Source organism: Syngnathus acus, chromosome 3, assembly GCF_901709675.1.
Source record: "Syngnathus acus chromosome 3, fSynAcu1.2, whole genome shotgun sequence".
Lineage (NCBI taxonomy): Eukaryota > Metazoa > Chordata > Actinopteri > Syngnathiformes > Syngnathidae > Syngnathus > Syngnathus acus.
Genome location: NC_051089.1, coordinates 2,380,525 through 2,394,373, shown reverse-complemented (window position 1 = coordinate 2,394,373; position 13,849 = coordinate 2,380,525). Strand labels below are relative to the sequence as shown.

The window sequence follows — 13,849 nt, the reverse complement described above, 5'->3', positions numbered from 1 at the left end:
TGACAGAGCGTACAGAAGTGAGCTGCGAGGAGGGGAGCTGGAACACGGCCAAACGCCGACAGAAGGGAGGCCACCCCTTCCACTTTAGGGATTTAGAACACTACGGGAAATAAATGTGACTCAGTGAAGATGAAAGGAAGACGCGGCGAGGATGGCTTTGGGCTAAAAAAAAAAGAAAAAAGAAAGCTTTCCAGTTTCTGGTCTTACCAGGGTGTGCCGTATATCCGGAATCCCTTGATGGTGACATCCGAGTCCTGCAGGTAGACACAGTTTGTAAGGAGCGACTGGACATTGTCAAAGTCCTCCGGTTTGAGTTTGGAGACCGAGGGGAATCGGTAGTAATCCTGCTTGACCAGCTCAGCCATAAAGTCCTTGTCAAAGGTCAACTCGTGATTCCCGGCGATTACCACCTTAAACTCGTAAGGAAGGCCACCTGGGGACGAGAACAAACATTTGGTGAGCGGCGGCTTTAAGATATTCAAACAATCACAGAAGGGAAGAGAAGATATAAAAAACAGCCCACAGCTGTGTGACTTCCTTTTGGAATAGTCTGTCTTGCCCAGTTATCGTTCCACAGAGTCACGGGGGTCACAAGCACATCTGATAGTTGCGCTTGACCACGGCAGAGGACTATCCATCTCAGCAGACACTGGGCGGGCGGAAACGGGTGAACCTGAACTTCATAGCGATGAACATCTATTACGTTTCTCATTCCCTCATCATTCAATGTCTCCAGTGACCTTTTTGCGCTTCTCCGTCTGGGTGATTTGTCCCCGTACCCTCTCGGCAGCACAAAACTAACTTACTATTTTATTCTAGCCGATTGAGCACTCAACCAAAGGCTCAGGCCTTTATCACCCTTCTGTTCACCCGTTCAACATTTCTTTTCCACCAGACTGTTTTCTTTTCTCCCTATTTTTTTTTTGGCATTCTTTAGCATAATCTGCTATTATGTGCCGTACTATTCAAATTAAAATGAAACGCACATAAAAGAACGATTTCAATCTTTTGCGTGTGGCAAAATAAGAACTAATTCAGCTTTGAAAGCGACCTTGAAAGTAGCAGCACGCGATAAGTTCTCTGATAGTAACATTTCGAGAATCCTATTTTTTCTTAATGAGCCCCCCTCTCATCTCATCTGAGCATCATAAATTCCCATCTAAACTTAAATGCGAGCTCCATCTTTCGAGTTTCCCAACTCTCCAAGTAGATCACACAACGACTTGGAAGTACACAAACACACAAGCAAATGTGTTCCCCAGTCACCACACGGTGGGGAAGGTGGGAAAGCTAATTACCATCAAAGAAATCTCCAGCACAACTGGGAATTTGCTCTGCTTTTTATTACTGGCATCATACATCTTACTGAGCATAAGCAGAGTGATATGCTAAGATTTAGCGTTTATTCTTCCTTAATAAAGGGAAAGATTTATGGGAAAAAAACACAGTATGTATGGGGAGATTTTGTTGCTCCACTTGGAATAATCATTTTTAAAAAGTGAAAAGTTATTTTGGGGTCGCAACTGTTTGTGATTCACATTGCTTTCGTATTTTATATGACTGTCATGAAGATTTAGAATAATTCATACTTCCGCAAAAGATTTGCTTGAGCAAACTGCATTAACACTAAATACTGCATTGGATTTTTGCACAAATAGTTTTTACTTGACCGTAAAAGTCTTTCAAACCCTTGTATTGACCTTTTGGACATTGTGGACAAAAACAAGAAAACAATCAAAAAACAAAATATGCACTTGCTCCTTTTCCCAATTGGTGAGGTGAAAACAAGCCAAAGAGAAATGCTTTTTTTTTTTTTCCGTCATGCATGACATGCGTTCACGCACAGCCTTCCACGGCATGTGGTCTGAGCGAAAGGTCAAATGTTAACTGATCCAGGGTGTTAGGTCGCAAAGGTTAAACTAGACACTTAAGCACAGCAGTTGTGAGGTCACGAAGGAGGGGCGAGAGGTTCATTGTGTGGTCCACGCTTGTTACGCGTGTGCCATGTGTCTCGTGTCTGCCCCACGACGTCGCTTATCTATAAATCATTGTCTATGACATCAAAAAAAAGTCAATCAGGGTTAAAACAAAGCATCCACGCAAATGAGTAAAGGCATTTAAGCTGTTTATTACCTAGCCAGTCGTTGAACTTCTTGACCTCAGAAGGGAGGCCCAGCTCCGTGAAGTCGCCCATGTGAAGCAGCACGTCGCCGTAGGGCATCTGGATGCCGTCTGTACGCGAGTGCGTGTCGGATACGCACACAAATCTGGTGTGGCCGGCTGGTTTGGGAGTGTCATAGGGAATCGGATCCACCCTGAAAGCACACAGAGTGGTCAGTCATGTTGACGTTGAGCTGGGTCACCTAAATACAGAAACGATCCCTTTTGTTGTCTTTAGTACACACTGAATTTGCTGATCAAAACATGAATTTAGAATGATAAATGTCATGTGGCTAAGCAAACAGCATTTCAATAAAAGGTGAAATCATAAAAGTGGAAAAACATGTTATTTGCCCTGGAAGACAACCAACTGTTGCGTTGATTGGTGCACAAAAGGAGGGCAGCGGCTTCTTTGTGATGGGCCCGCTAAAGTGCTGTTGCATTAATGTCCTTTCTATCCATTTTCTAAGAAAAAGGAAAAAAAACACTTAGCCTGACGTGTTCCTGGGAAAAAAAATTGCTTTTATTCATATTTTCTTTTTGTGTTCAATGCGTGCCCGTCCTTTAGAAAGAAGTGGGGAATTTTTTTTTTGTTATTAAATGGAAAGAAAATCACAGTGAGCGTAATTGACGTCTCCAATGTGCAAATCTCCAGCACTCTGCCACGAGGCCATTATTTCATTAGAAGGATGTCACTCCGTTGACAACATCAGACACATAATCAACGCTGCAATCTTTTAGGCATGTGTGCGAGAGCATACGGGCGGTTAACATGCGTGCGAGCGCAAACATGGGCAACGGCGCCCGACGGAATCAAAAAGCCGACGTGATTAGCGGGGATGGAAAACAAACACGGCCGCACAAAAGAATTTTTGTTAGGAAAGCGGCGACAGTAATGGCGAGGGTCTAATGGAGGGATCCTGTTTTGTGTGGAGCGCGATACGACACGGTGAAGGGCATCACAAATTGCCTGGAATCTGTTGTTGTTCTGTTTTTCAGCTCAACACTTATCTGCTAGGTCACGTTAATAGTAGTGCAACAAAGGACAAACTGGCCGCCGTCTGTAGTGCGAGGCAAACGTGCAGTCTGTAGCCGCCACGGCCATCTGTCATCATCAGCGTGTGTGTTGATATGCATAAAGCACATTTTAAGCATGAAGCTGTTTGCAGACAAGTTTCAAAAGAAAACAAAACAAGTTGGCGAAAAGAAGACTGGAACAATGTGGGAAGGAAACAAAAGATGCTACAAATTATTATTTGGGATTGAGATGATGGAGTTGACCTACATTTGATTTCGTTTCCAAAAATTGAGTAATTGACATCAGCTAATAAAAAATTGACAATCAGTTCTTTTAATGTAAAATTCAACTGTGAGAAAATAGAAGTCTCGATTGAATTATTTATTTTCGGGCACATTGCTGTTTCACAGCTCTTGTCACTACAAACTCCCCCCAAAAATAAAAAATGAACTAAATAATTCAATTTCAATAGTTCAATTCAAAAATCATAAAAATTAGTGAAAGATAGATAGAAGATGGAAAAAATACTTAAAATTTGTTAGAGTATGGAAAAAGAATTACAAAAAATATTGTAAAACTGTTGCATGTAGAAACTGACAAATCCGTTTTTTTTTTAGTCTCTCTTTGCATTCCATATTGACTCTACGGCACCACTACCAGAACATAAAAAGCATAAAAGGGAGGATTCAAAAGGTAATCATATTTTCACTTGACTTTGCACAGTAAATTAGAGTCTGTACTCTAAAATACACATTTAAAGACATGACATGCCAGCAGAGCAGCAAATCTGACTGGAATGCAGATTGGATTCGGTCTTCTCTGCGGTGCTTGGACAGCAGCCATGCAGTTTTACATGTTTCAAGAGTGCTTGGAAGAAAGATAAATGCATATATGCATAGAAAAACAACCGTCCGGAAAAATAGCCACGTTCCGTTTCCCCGTTTCTTTGATAAACAACCCATCCCGAGAATGTAAGTAAATACCAAGCAGCCTCGATCAATTAGAGCTGGTCTCAGCCACAAAAGCGTGTTGCAGTTGTTTTACAGTTACAAAAAGAGGGAAACGATAAAAAAGAATTATATATCTGTGATACGTTCAGAATAGTGCACCGCAAACATCTGATCGATAAACTGAGAGCGGCAAAATAAAGTCATGCTGCTCTCAAACAGCATGACTGCGACAGATGGAAGTATGCTAGCAAAAAGGTTTGTGTCAACATGTCTGTACTTCAGCAAGAGGAAAGGAGAAATGCAAATGCTTAGCAGGAGGGCAGTAGCACACTCTCAAATCCAGCATGACATTTGAGCCGACACAAACTCGAAAAGGTCCGTCCTTGGCGCCACGGATGTCTTCGCAATCAACAAACGGCTGTGAGCCTTCACCAATGAAACGTTCAAGTGGCCTTACTTGGAGTAAAAACACGACAATAAAAACCAGGTGAATAGGTAATCCGGGTAAATTTCCAAATTTAATTAAAGCTTCCAGATAATCATATAAAATGGCTATAATGGGATATTTGATGTTTACAGGTGAGAAATGTTCAATTTCACTTACACCATTACGAACAAATACTAAGGCAGTACCGTAAAATCAACATTTACCGGACTATAAATCGCTCTGGAGTATAAGTCGCACCAGCCATAAAATACATAATAAAGAAAAACACAACACAAGTCGCACCTGAGTATAAGTCGCATTTTGGGGGGAAATTTATTTGACAAAATCCAACACCAAGAACAGACATGAATAAGCAACAGGCTGAATGAAAAAAAACTGCGACTTATGGTCCGAAAAATACGGTAATAAACTGGCAAGCCAAGAGGTGTCGAAAACTAAAACTGTACAACAATTTTTTCCTCAAAAGCATATAACTAAAAAGAACTGAACGGAAGAGACCATTGTTTCTGGTTCCATATATCAAGCGGTACTAGAAGGAAAGGGAGGTAGGGAGTCGCCGCGCTTTCTACTGTCTGTAGGAGGATATTTCATTTGACTGAGCACACTTGGCTCTGCCGTCCTTTGGAAAAAACACACAAGCAAACAAGGTCAAAGTTCAGCACCAGCTCGCTCCTTAAAATGTGACATTAAACTGGCAGCAGATAAGAAGGTCACCATCGCCGTCGCTCTCCGAGTCGCAGAGCTCAATACAGAAGCCGCGTGAGCGCCATGATTGATTGCACCGCTTTGCCGTGTGCAGGTTTTGCTGATAAGTCTCCGGCAGGCTTGCTCGCTGACTGCATATCGTGCATTTATGTTGAATCTAGAATGTCTTAAAAAGAAGGACCTGTCCAGTCACTGCCCTGTCCGTCTTTCAATCTCTACCAGCTGGAATAGCCACTGCAATGAGATTTGCCTCTTGCACCTCTGAATTGATCTTCACACACTAATGAAGTCATCCTGCAAATGATTTCTCATCGATAAGCCAACCAGACCCCAAAAAACCTCTGAGGTCAAAGGGAGGTTGTGAAAATAGACTGCAGGCCCTTTCATACGTGATAACTGACGGGTTCACAGCATGGAGCAACACAATATTGTAAATAAAAATGAAGAAAATACATTTTTTTTATAGGAAAATAAATATTGGGTGACTGTACGAACCAAAAAATAAATAAAAATCTACAATTCCGGTGAGTCACTAATATATTTAATTGTGTAACCACACAACTGTTTTCTAATAGATTAAACAATTTATGACTCCATCATATATTTTGATTGACAAGTTGTACCCTGTATGGGCTGGCAAAATGTGCATTATGAAGATATTGGCGAAATTTTATCATGACCACCCCCTCAAAAAACGAAGTATGCAAATTAGATGTTTCACTGATTTCTGACTTTGGTTATCCTTTTTCAGTGCAAACATCACACCACAACATTGCCCATTTGCAGCAGCATCTCTAACCTCCGTTCGTTCCCCTCCCCCTCCACCCGACTCAGCCCCAAACATGCCGCTCACTCAACCACGCCACGGTGCAATGCCATTTCTCAGAGAGAAGCACAGAGCGCGCCTCTCTTATCTTCTGCGTTTCAGCTGTCTGAGCTAATTCAATAAACTTCAGAGGCACAAAATGAACACGGCAATAACGGATAGGGGGATGGCAACCGGGGGCTGGCTGTGCACAAGGGAACAGAACTGAGGTGAGAGACAAGAACATGCAAAAAGAGGACGAAAAAAAAAAAGAGATGTGGGGCGATTAGAAAACTGGCACAATAAACACAAACAAATATTCAAATAATTCAGAGACAATGGCGCCACTCTGTCGTGAGGCCCACCGTCTTTTTCTTCATTTGTTCAGCCAGCACGAGTTGCCCCCACGCCTCTCGTTATTTCTGCTATTGTCGGCAAATGTAGCACACGCAGAGTGGAAAATCGGTGCGGGAAAAACCTTGCGGCACTACGTTGGGAAATAAATTGCTTCTGCTAATGCTCCTTTCATTACGGCACAGGCCTTAATTGTGCGGCTGACAGTGTGCGTGGCTGCGGGGCTGATGGGAGAAATGTAGTCAAGACAAGCGTGACGGGAATGGCGAGGCTAGCAGCGAGAAGCTAGCCACGCATACAACAATATTACCGCATTTTCCGCACTATAAGGCGCACCGGATTATAAGGCGCACCTTCAATGAATGGCCCATTTTAAAATTTTCTCCATATATAAGGCGCACCGGATTATAAGGCGCACCTTCAATGAATGGCCCAATCTCCAAAAAGGTTTTCATGCTCCAAAAACAGGAACCTGTACAATGTCAACTGTCACTTAACCCTTCCTGCAATTCCAGAACCATTTTGCTGGGCTACCGAAGCAGGTCAGGTGTGAAGGCGGGGGACTTCATCAAGAGTTCTCCTCTTACAAAACACACTACATGCAGCAACATGCCAGAAAAAAAACAATAGGTCACGAAACAGAAATGTCAATCAGATTCTTCGCCTTCGTTTTGTCTTGACAGTTGAGAATCTCAAATCTAAAGATGATACGGTACTTTTCAATGATGCAATCATTTGGAGTTGGGATCTCACAGTGGAGGCGAAGGGGAAGCATCAAAAGCACGCTATGAAATCTATGACGACATTATTTCCATTTCTCTTTGCCGGAGGGCCCGAGAAAGATGAGATGTAAAGATAACCCAACTTTTCTGCAAGCAAAGTTTGTTCAGGAGCGTTTTAACATATTCTTGAAGTCGTCGTATGGTAGGATGGAAAATGCAAAATAAATTGGTTTCATTCTATTTACAGGAAGGCTTGCGCTGGAGTACTGTAATATTAACAATGACACTTTTAATACATTTCTTATCAGAGCCATGCAGAGTAGGAGAATATTCCCATTAGAAAAATCATTCCGTCAACTGTTCGACAGAAAAGTCATCTTTTTTCAGCCCTTTTAAATTCATTGTAAATGTGGGATCAAGTTTATATAATCCATCCATTGTGAATGTGTGCAATACAGTAACGTTGACCTATAGGTACAGTCTTACACTATATTATATTATATTATATTATATTATATTATATTATATTATATAGATTGGGGAACACTGTCAAACGTTTTTCGTAGTGGTGTCCTGTCAAAGGATTGCCTGGATGAATGTGTGTTTGGATGTTGGTTGAGGTGAAAATATTTTAACAAGCTGACCAACGTAGATAAGATTATGCTGCTGTCGCTCAAATACACAGATTGGCTGGCTGAATCAAAGGGATGCTTCGCTGTCTCGAGGATTTCTGCTGTCTTGGTTGAAAAGAGCGCAAATACTAATTGTCTTCTTAATTATTTGAGAGAGAGAGAGAGAGAGAGAGACCACGTTGCCATTTTTTTCTCTCTCGTTTTTTGTAGATAATCGCAAAGCCAGTGAGGGGAGATCGTCCATTAGTTAAACAATCACAGAGCAGATCTTTCTTTCAGGCAAATGAAAAAAAGAACTGTCGAACTGGGTCAAGAATATCATGGCGGGCCATTGTTGTACTTGGGAGACCTTCAGGTAAAGTCGACAATTTGTGGTCACAAAATTAAATAGGGCTGCACAATCGAACAAAAGAGGAATTCTCTCTGTCTCTTTTTTTCTTTATTACAAGGAGTTTTTTTTATACAATGACAGTTATGCCACCGCAACAGAGCCATTAAAGGAGACATATTAAGGACATGTGACAGTTAAATCGCTTGTAAATAAATAGTTGGGTATTTGGAGAGCCGGCACAACCATCATGTGTGAAATTGAACAACCAAGTAAATCTTGTGTTATCTGTCGATTTGTGAAAATGTGTCTGTGAGCGAATTGTCACTCACATGATAAAAGGTTGAGTTTCTCTGCCTTGACTTGGCAGCTAGACTGGGCGACAATTCGCTACTTTCAAACCACACGTTTACTGACTACGCGTTCAAAAATAATATGACAAAGTCGATCGGTAAGCAGAGATTGTTGGATGCGGAGATTAGCGACTAGCATTAGCTAAAAATATTAAAAATAATATGACAAAGTCAATAGGTAAGCAGAGATTGTTGAATACGGAGATTAGCGACTAGCGTTAGCTAACAAGCATTAACGTTGCCTTCCTGATTGACTTCTTTTATTGTCATTAATAAACACTTACCGTAATTTTCGGACCATAAGTCGCACCGGAGTATAAATCGCACCAGCCATAAAATGCCCAAAAAAGTGAAAAAAAACATATATATGTATATAAGTCGCTCCTGAGTATAAGTCGCCCCCCCACCCAAACTATGAAAAAAACCGCGACTTATAGTCCGAAAATTACGGTATATTTTTCCATCACACGCTGGACTCCGCTTCTGAAATAGAAGACCAGACACATTTCGAAAGAGTCCCTAATAATGTGGCAAGTAAAAATTTGCTTCGAGCTAGACGTCAGGCTTGGTCCATTAGCAGTCATTGTTTGGATTTAAGTCTAAATGCTAACCTTTTTTTAACCTATTTACCTTGAAAGTTTAATTCTAAGGATCTGAAGAAAAAAACTCAGACATCAAGTCCTTGGCTTTTTTTTTTTTTGGAAGGGGGGGCGTATCTGTATTTTGTGCTTGCAGTCTGGCCCACATTCTACTCAAATTGGATTGGAAGCCATTAGTGTCCCAACTCGAAGCATATGTTCCAAGTTGTTGAGCATTTCATTTCACGAGACGATGGCGAGGGGGCTGAGGCACGAAGAAAACACACACACACATCGAGTCTGCAGAGAAAAATAAACCAGACCTGGACTCAGTCTGTCGCTCACTTCCAGAAACAGGCAGACGTCCCATGATGCCAAGCATGACCGTGGACTTCAGGGTCACATTACAAAGCATTTTTTTTCTCGCTACTACCGCTGCGACATGCCGTGTCTTCATATATATGTGCTTCATAGAGCCATACCTTCTGCACTGAACAAAAGGCACTGCTGTACTCCATCACAAAATCTAAATAGTCCCTCTAGGAAACGGAGTGGGGGCATAAGAGGAGATTGTATTTCAAAAGAGAAGCAATCGTCTCGCTTGAGTTTTTGTTCTCACTCCTTTTTTTTACAGCCACAACTTTATCCACAAATACACCGAGAGAGGAACCGTCAGATCATTATCTGGCAAATATAAACAAGTCTTTACTTTTCCAGAGAAGACTCGTACTCCATAAGCATTTAAAAACGGCAGGGGGATGGGCTGTGTGTGTGCGTGCGAGATCCTGGAGTTCCCGCTCGGAGTTTTAGAATGTTAGAATGACACTGCTGGCTCTGTGGAAGTCAGGAAACAGCCTAATGCGTTTATCCAAACACATATCCCGAGAGAGAGAGAGGCCCCACATCACCTTTCCGACGGTAAAATAAAGCTAAGAAACGGCAATAAACATGCAATGTCATCGAAAGCCAAAAATATTTCCCTGCGTGAAAGGAATTAAAGATGGATGCAGCTCCCCATTAATAAATTGTATTCAGGTCTTTCCCATTTTTCTATGCATCGAGTCAATTGGTGCAGCACCGCCATTAAAAGGTTGAGATGAAACACACGAAGACACCATAAAGAAGCTGCCACAACACCTGTCCGTGTTAATCACAAAGGTATGAAACTAAACTCTCCAGGGAGATAAATTGTGTGGCTCTGACATGCCACCAGAATGTGTCCTGTGCTGCCCGGCACGTTTAGCCTTAATTCAAATTGAGGTATTTGGCTTGATTTACTGCCGCCTGTGCCAACCATTAAAACGACCTGACATAACATAAACTGCGAGGTGACCTTGTCTCCTTTTCCACATTGGAGGGACCAACGTTGGCTGTGCCGCCAGGCTTTCTCACAGCTCACCGGAATTCCATAACAAGCAGCTTGTGAACACTGCCAACATTGAGCAGAAGCTAAGTGTCCTCTTTTTAATCCCAATATTCCATTTTTTTTATCTACCATTGAGCACGAAATGCCAAGTATCTAAATATAATGTTGTTCAAATGTATTTTTGGTAAGACAGTAAAATTTTCCAAAAATAATATAGAGTTAAGTTTGCTCAGTTGTGACTGAGCGCAAATTCCCAATGTGTCTTACTTTAGAAAAACTAAGCAGTTGTTAAAGCCACTAAAAATATTAAATCAGTTTAGGGCTGTGCAATTAATCGATAATCAATTATAATTTCGATTATTATATTCCACAATTACAAGATTGGCATAATGAAAAAAATCCAATGCACTGTTTGTTTATACAAGGAAACCATACTTGATACATTTGCACCTTTTTTTGGTTTTGGTTTTAAAATAAAAAAAAAATCATAAATTGTGATTGGTCCAAAAGAAATCATTGTGTTTCAAAAAATCTGTCCTAATATTTTTTACATGTTTAAACATTTTCTTGCTTAGGACCTATGTTTGAATAGCCCTGATATCAATTATTACCAAAATAACAGATTTTTTTTTTTTCCATAAACAGCCTTTCTTCAGCCTATTCTATCCAATATCAACATTTCAATCAAAACTAGAGCGGCTTTCAGTGTTTATATTGTTTTTTTCTGAATACACATTTGGAGCAAGTCTTGTTTTCACACTCCTGACAGGTGTGTCACAATGCATGTGCATGTGTGTGTGTTTGTGTCACGCTTGCACTTACATGTGGACGTGTGGCGGTTGGAAGCGGCTCTGGTTGATGTTGTAGTGGGTGAAGGCCTGTGTCGGGTTGGAGCTGTACTCATCCACCGTGATGGTCACTTTGCCATGAGCCATCCTTCCGACGCGTGGACATGAGACGCCGTTTGTTCAGCGGGATTCAGCAGCGATGCGTGCAGCGGACATCCTTTGGAGCGGCTCAGAAAAAGCCAAGGAAGTCAGCAAACACCCGCCTCACCCACCCAGCACTCTGCCGGCTGTACCAAGAAGAGAAAAAACTTTAAAAGTCACCCGTTAACGTACAGTTTATTTTGTTTGTATTGTTTCAGAATAACCACAAAGGTCAAAAGTTACTCTTTGAAAGGATGTGTTGATCTAGAATTGTTTCAAACAATAAAGCAAAATGAAAAGAATAAAAATATATTTTTTAAATTCAGTAAAAAACAGCATTGTTTATCAGTAGCCTTTAGTTTGGCTGATTTTAAAGTAAAGAATGGAGCTATAAGCATATTAAACTGATGACATTTAAAAAACATGAAGCAAATCCAGGGTGGAAAATCCTTTTCATAAAAAAAAATTAAATAAAGAAAGAAAGAAATCAAGAAACAACCACACGGACCGGTAGCCAAAAATAAAACTTTCCCTCTCTTCAAAAATGATCCTGTTGCATTAAATCCCGCGTGGCATATTCTTGCATAATCAAAACATTTTTTTTAAAAGAAGCCCATATCAAATATTAACGCAGCTGAAGAAAAGCAGCTAAAAGAAGCATGTCGGTGCATCTTCGCCACTCACTCACTCAGCGCCACCGTTGTGTCTGCTCGGACCCTCAGCCTCCCTCCTGTCTGACCTCCCTGACTGGTCGTAAAGTGCCCACCGCAGGCTCTGACACGTGTTTTATACCACAGCCCCTGATGCATACACATCACTCACTATCAGCGGGGTTGGGAAAATATAATAAGAAGACTGCCCTCAATTTACAATCCGTCATCTTTTTGGAGGGAAATCAACAGCTCCAGAGTTGATTTAATGCTTGCATGTTAAAGAAAACTGCATGCCAATTTCAACAACAACAAAAAGAAAATGGCCCCAAGCCCATAGTAAACATTCATGCACGCCATTAATTCGGGGTCAGTTTTATGGATTTATGACTTGACTATGACTTATGGCAAATTCAGCATTTTTCCCCCAAAGGCCAGGAACAAATTAAATATACAAATTATTCTTGCAATTAAAAATGATATTTTATTTTTAGGGCTGCGTTGGACTACAGTAAGAACAGGACAACTGCCGCATGAGTGTCTCGTGAAACTGCGGATCTTCTCTAGCGCACCTTTTCTATTTTACATCAGTATCTAAATGACATTACTACGCCATGTACAACAAATCTTGACCTTCCTGGCCTATGTAACATTTTGCTTAATTGTGTACAACACAATTGCATGCAAAAAATTGCATTCTTATTTATAATATAACTAAAAGCATGACTTTTTTTTTTTTTTGCAAAGATAAACTAAAATTGTGTTTGAACGTGTGTCTGTCTGCATCCACATTCAGGCATGTGCGCGCCTAGCTGCTCTAACTGTCTCCACATTCTATCGCTACAGTAGCAGCGACTAGCCAGAGCCCTCTAGCCTAGCGTGCTAAACCTCCTCCGACAGTCCCCCTTTTTTTTTAAATCCGAATTGTGCTGCCTTGCACTCGCAGCTCCCCACTCAAACCGCTTGGCTGTGACGCCGGTGCGCACGCGTTTAGTGTCCGTGTAGCGTGCACCGCAAGCCGCGCATAGGCTCCAACTTTCCGCTTGGAAATCACCCCGGTAAAGCACACACAAAAAATAAGAATAAAAAAAGAGGGTTGACGGCGGAGAAATTGACCCTTTCAGTCAAGCACCGCGCATTAACACACTCGCGATGTGTAGCACACGAGCGCCCTGCACAGAAAGGTCCGTGCAGTCCTGAACTCAGCTCCGGGTCTCCTAAAGAGCCCCCAAAGGTGGTCAGTGACAAGCCAGCGCCTCGCTAACCTCTTGTTTTTTCCACGGAAATGACAAGCGACCTCAAAACGACGGTTTTTAAAAGCTAATCGCGAATTGTGTCGCTTCTCTTCCCTTTCTGCCATTCCTTCCTCTTTCCTTGCTTTCAAAAGGCGTGCAGAAAGGATCCCGTACCTTCGTCGTGCAGGGTTTTGTGCGGTTTTTGGGTCAAGTCGGAGGTAGAGAGTCGGGTCGGGGTCGCCCTCTACGCGGTGGAGAGACAAGGGTCCATGCGGCAGCAGAGGAGAGCGGGCGGGGTAGAGCTGAGCGAGCGATCCGGGTTGGCAGGGGTATGGTTGCAGGTAGGGCAGAACCTTCGACCCGGTGGGACCTCGGCTGGCTTCTGTGCAAAGAAACCAGACAAGAAAGCGAGGGGGAGGCGGACGAGAGACGCTGACAGACAAGCGGGAGGGGAGAGGGAGTCAGAGGGAGCAGCCTCCCACCGACGGTGCAGAGTTGTAGTGAATCGCAGTTGCCACTGGGGTCAGAGAGCAGAGAGAGCAGGAGCGAGCACAACCCCCAGCCACCTCCCGTGCGCGCGCCCACACCGGCGGCGGGCACACGCGCGCAGTTGCGC

The 13,849-nt window shown here is 42.3% G+C and overlaps 1 protein-coding gene across 1 annotated transcript in view; it reads right to left on the bottom strand.

Moving 5' to 3' along the window:
* Positions 1-13,840, bottom strand: part of mpped2a (metallophosphoesterase domain containing 2a) — a 30,685-nt gene extending 16,845 nt beyond the window's left edge. The window contains exons 1-4 of the mRNA XM_037246614.1: positions 13,408-13,840; positions 11,242-11,494; positions 2,134-2,315; positions 208-433 (exon numbers count right to left, since the gene is read on the bottom strand). Coding sequence (XP_037102509.1) covers positions 208-433; positions 2,134-2,315; positions 11,242-11,354 — 521 coding nt within the window. The 5' untranslated portion in view covers positions 11,355-11,494; positions 13,408-13,840. The remainder of the gene's footprint in view (positions 1-207; positions 434-2,133; positions 2,316-11,241; positions 11,495-13,407) is intronic.
* Between the last annotated feature and the right edge of the window lie 9 nt (positions 13,841-13,849).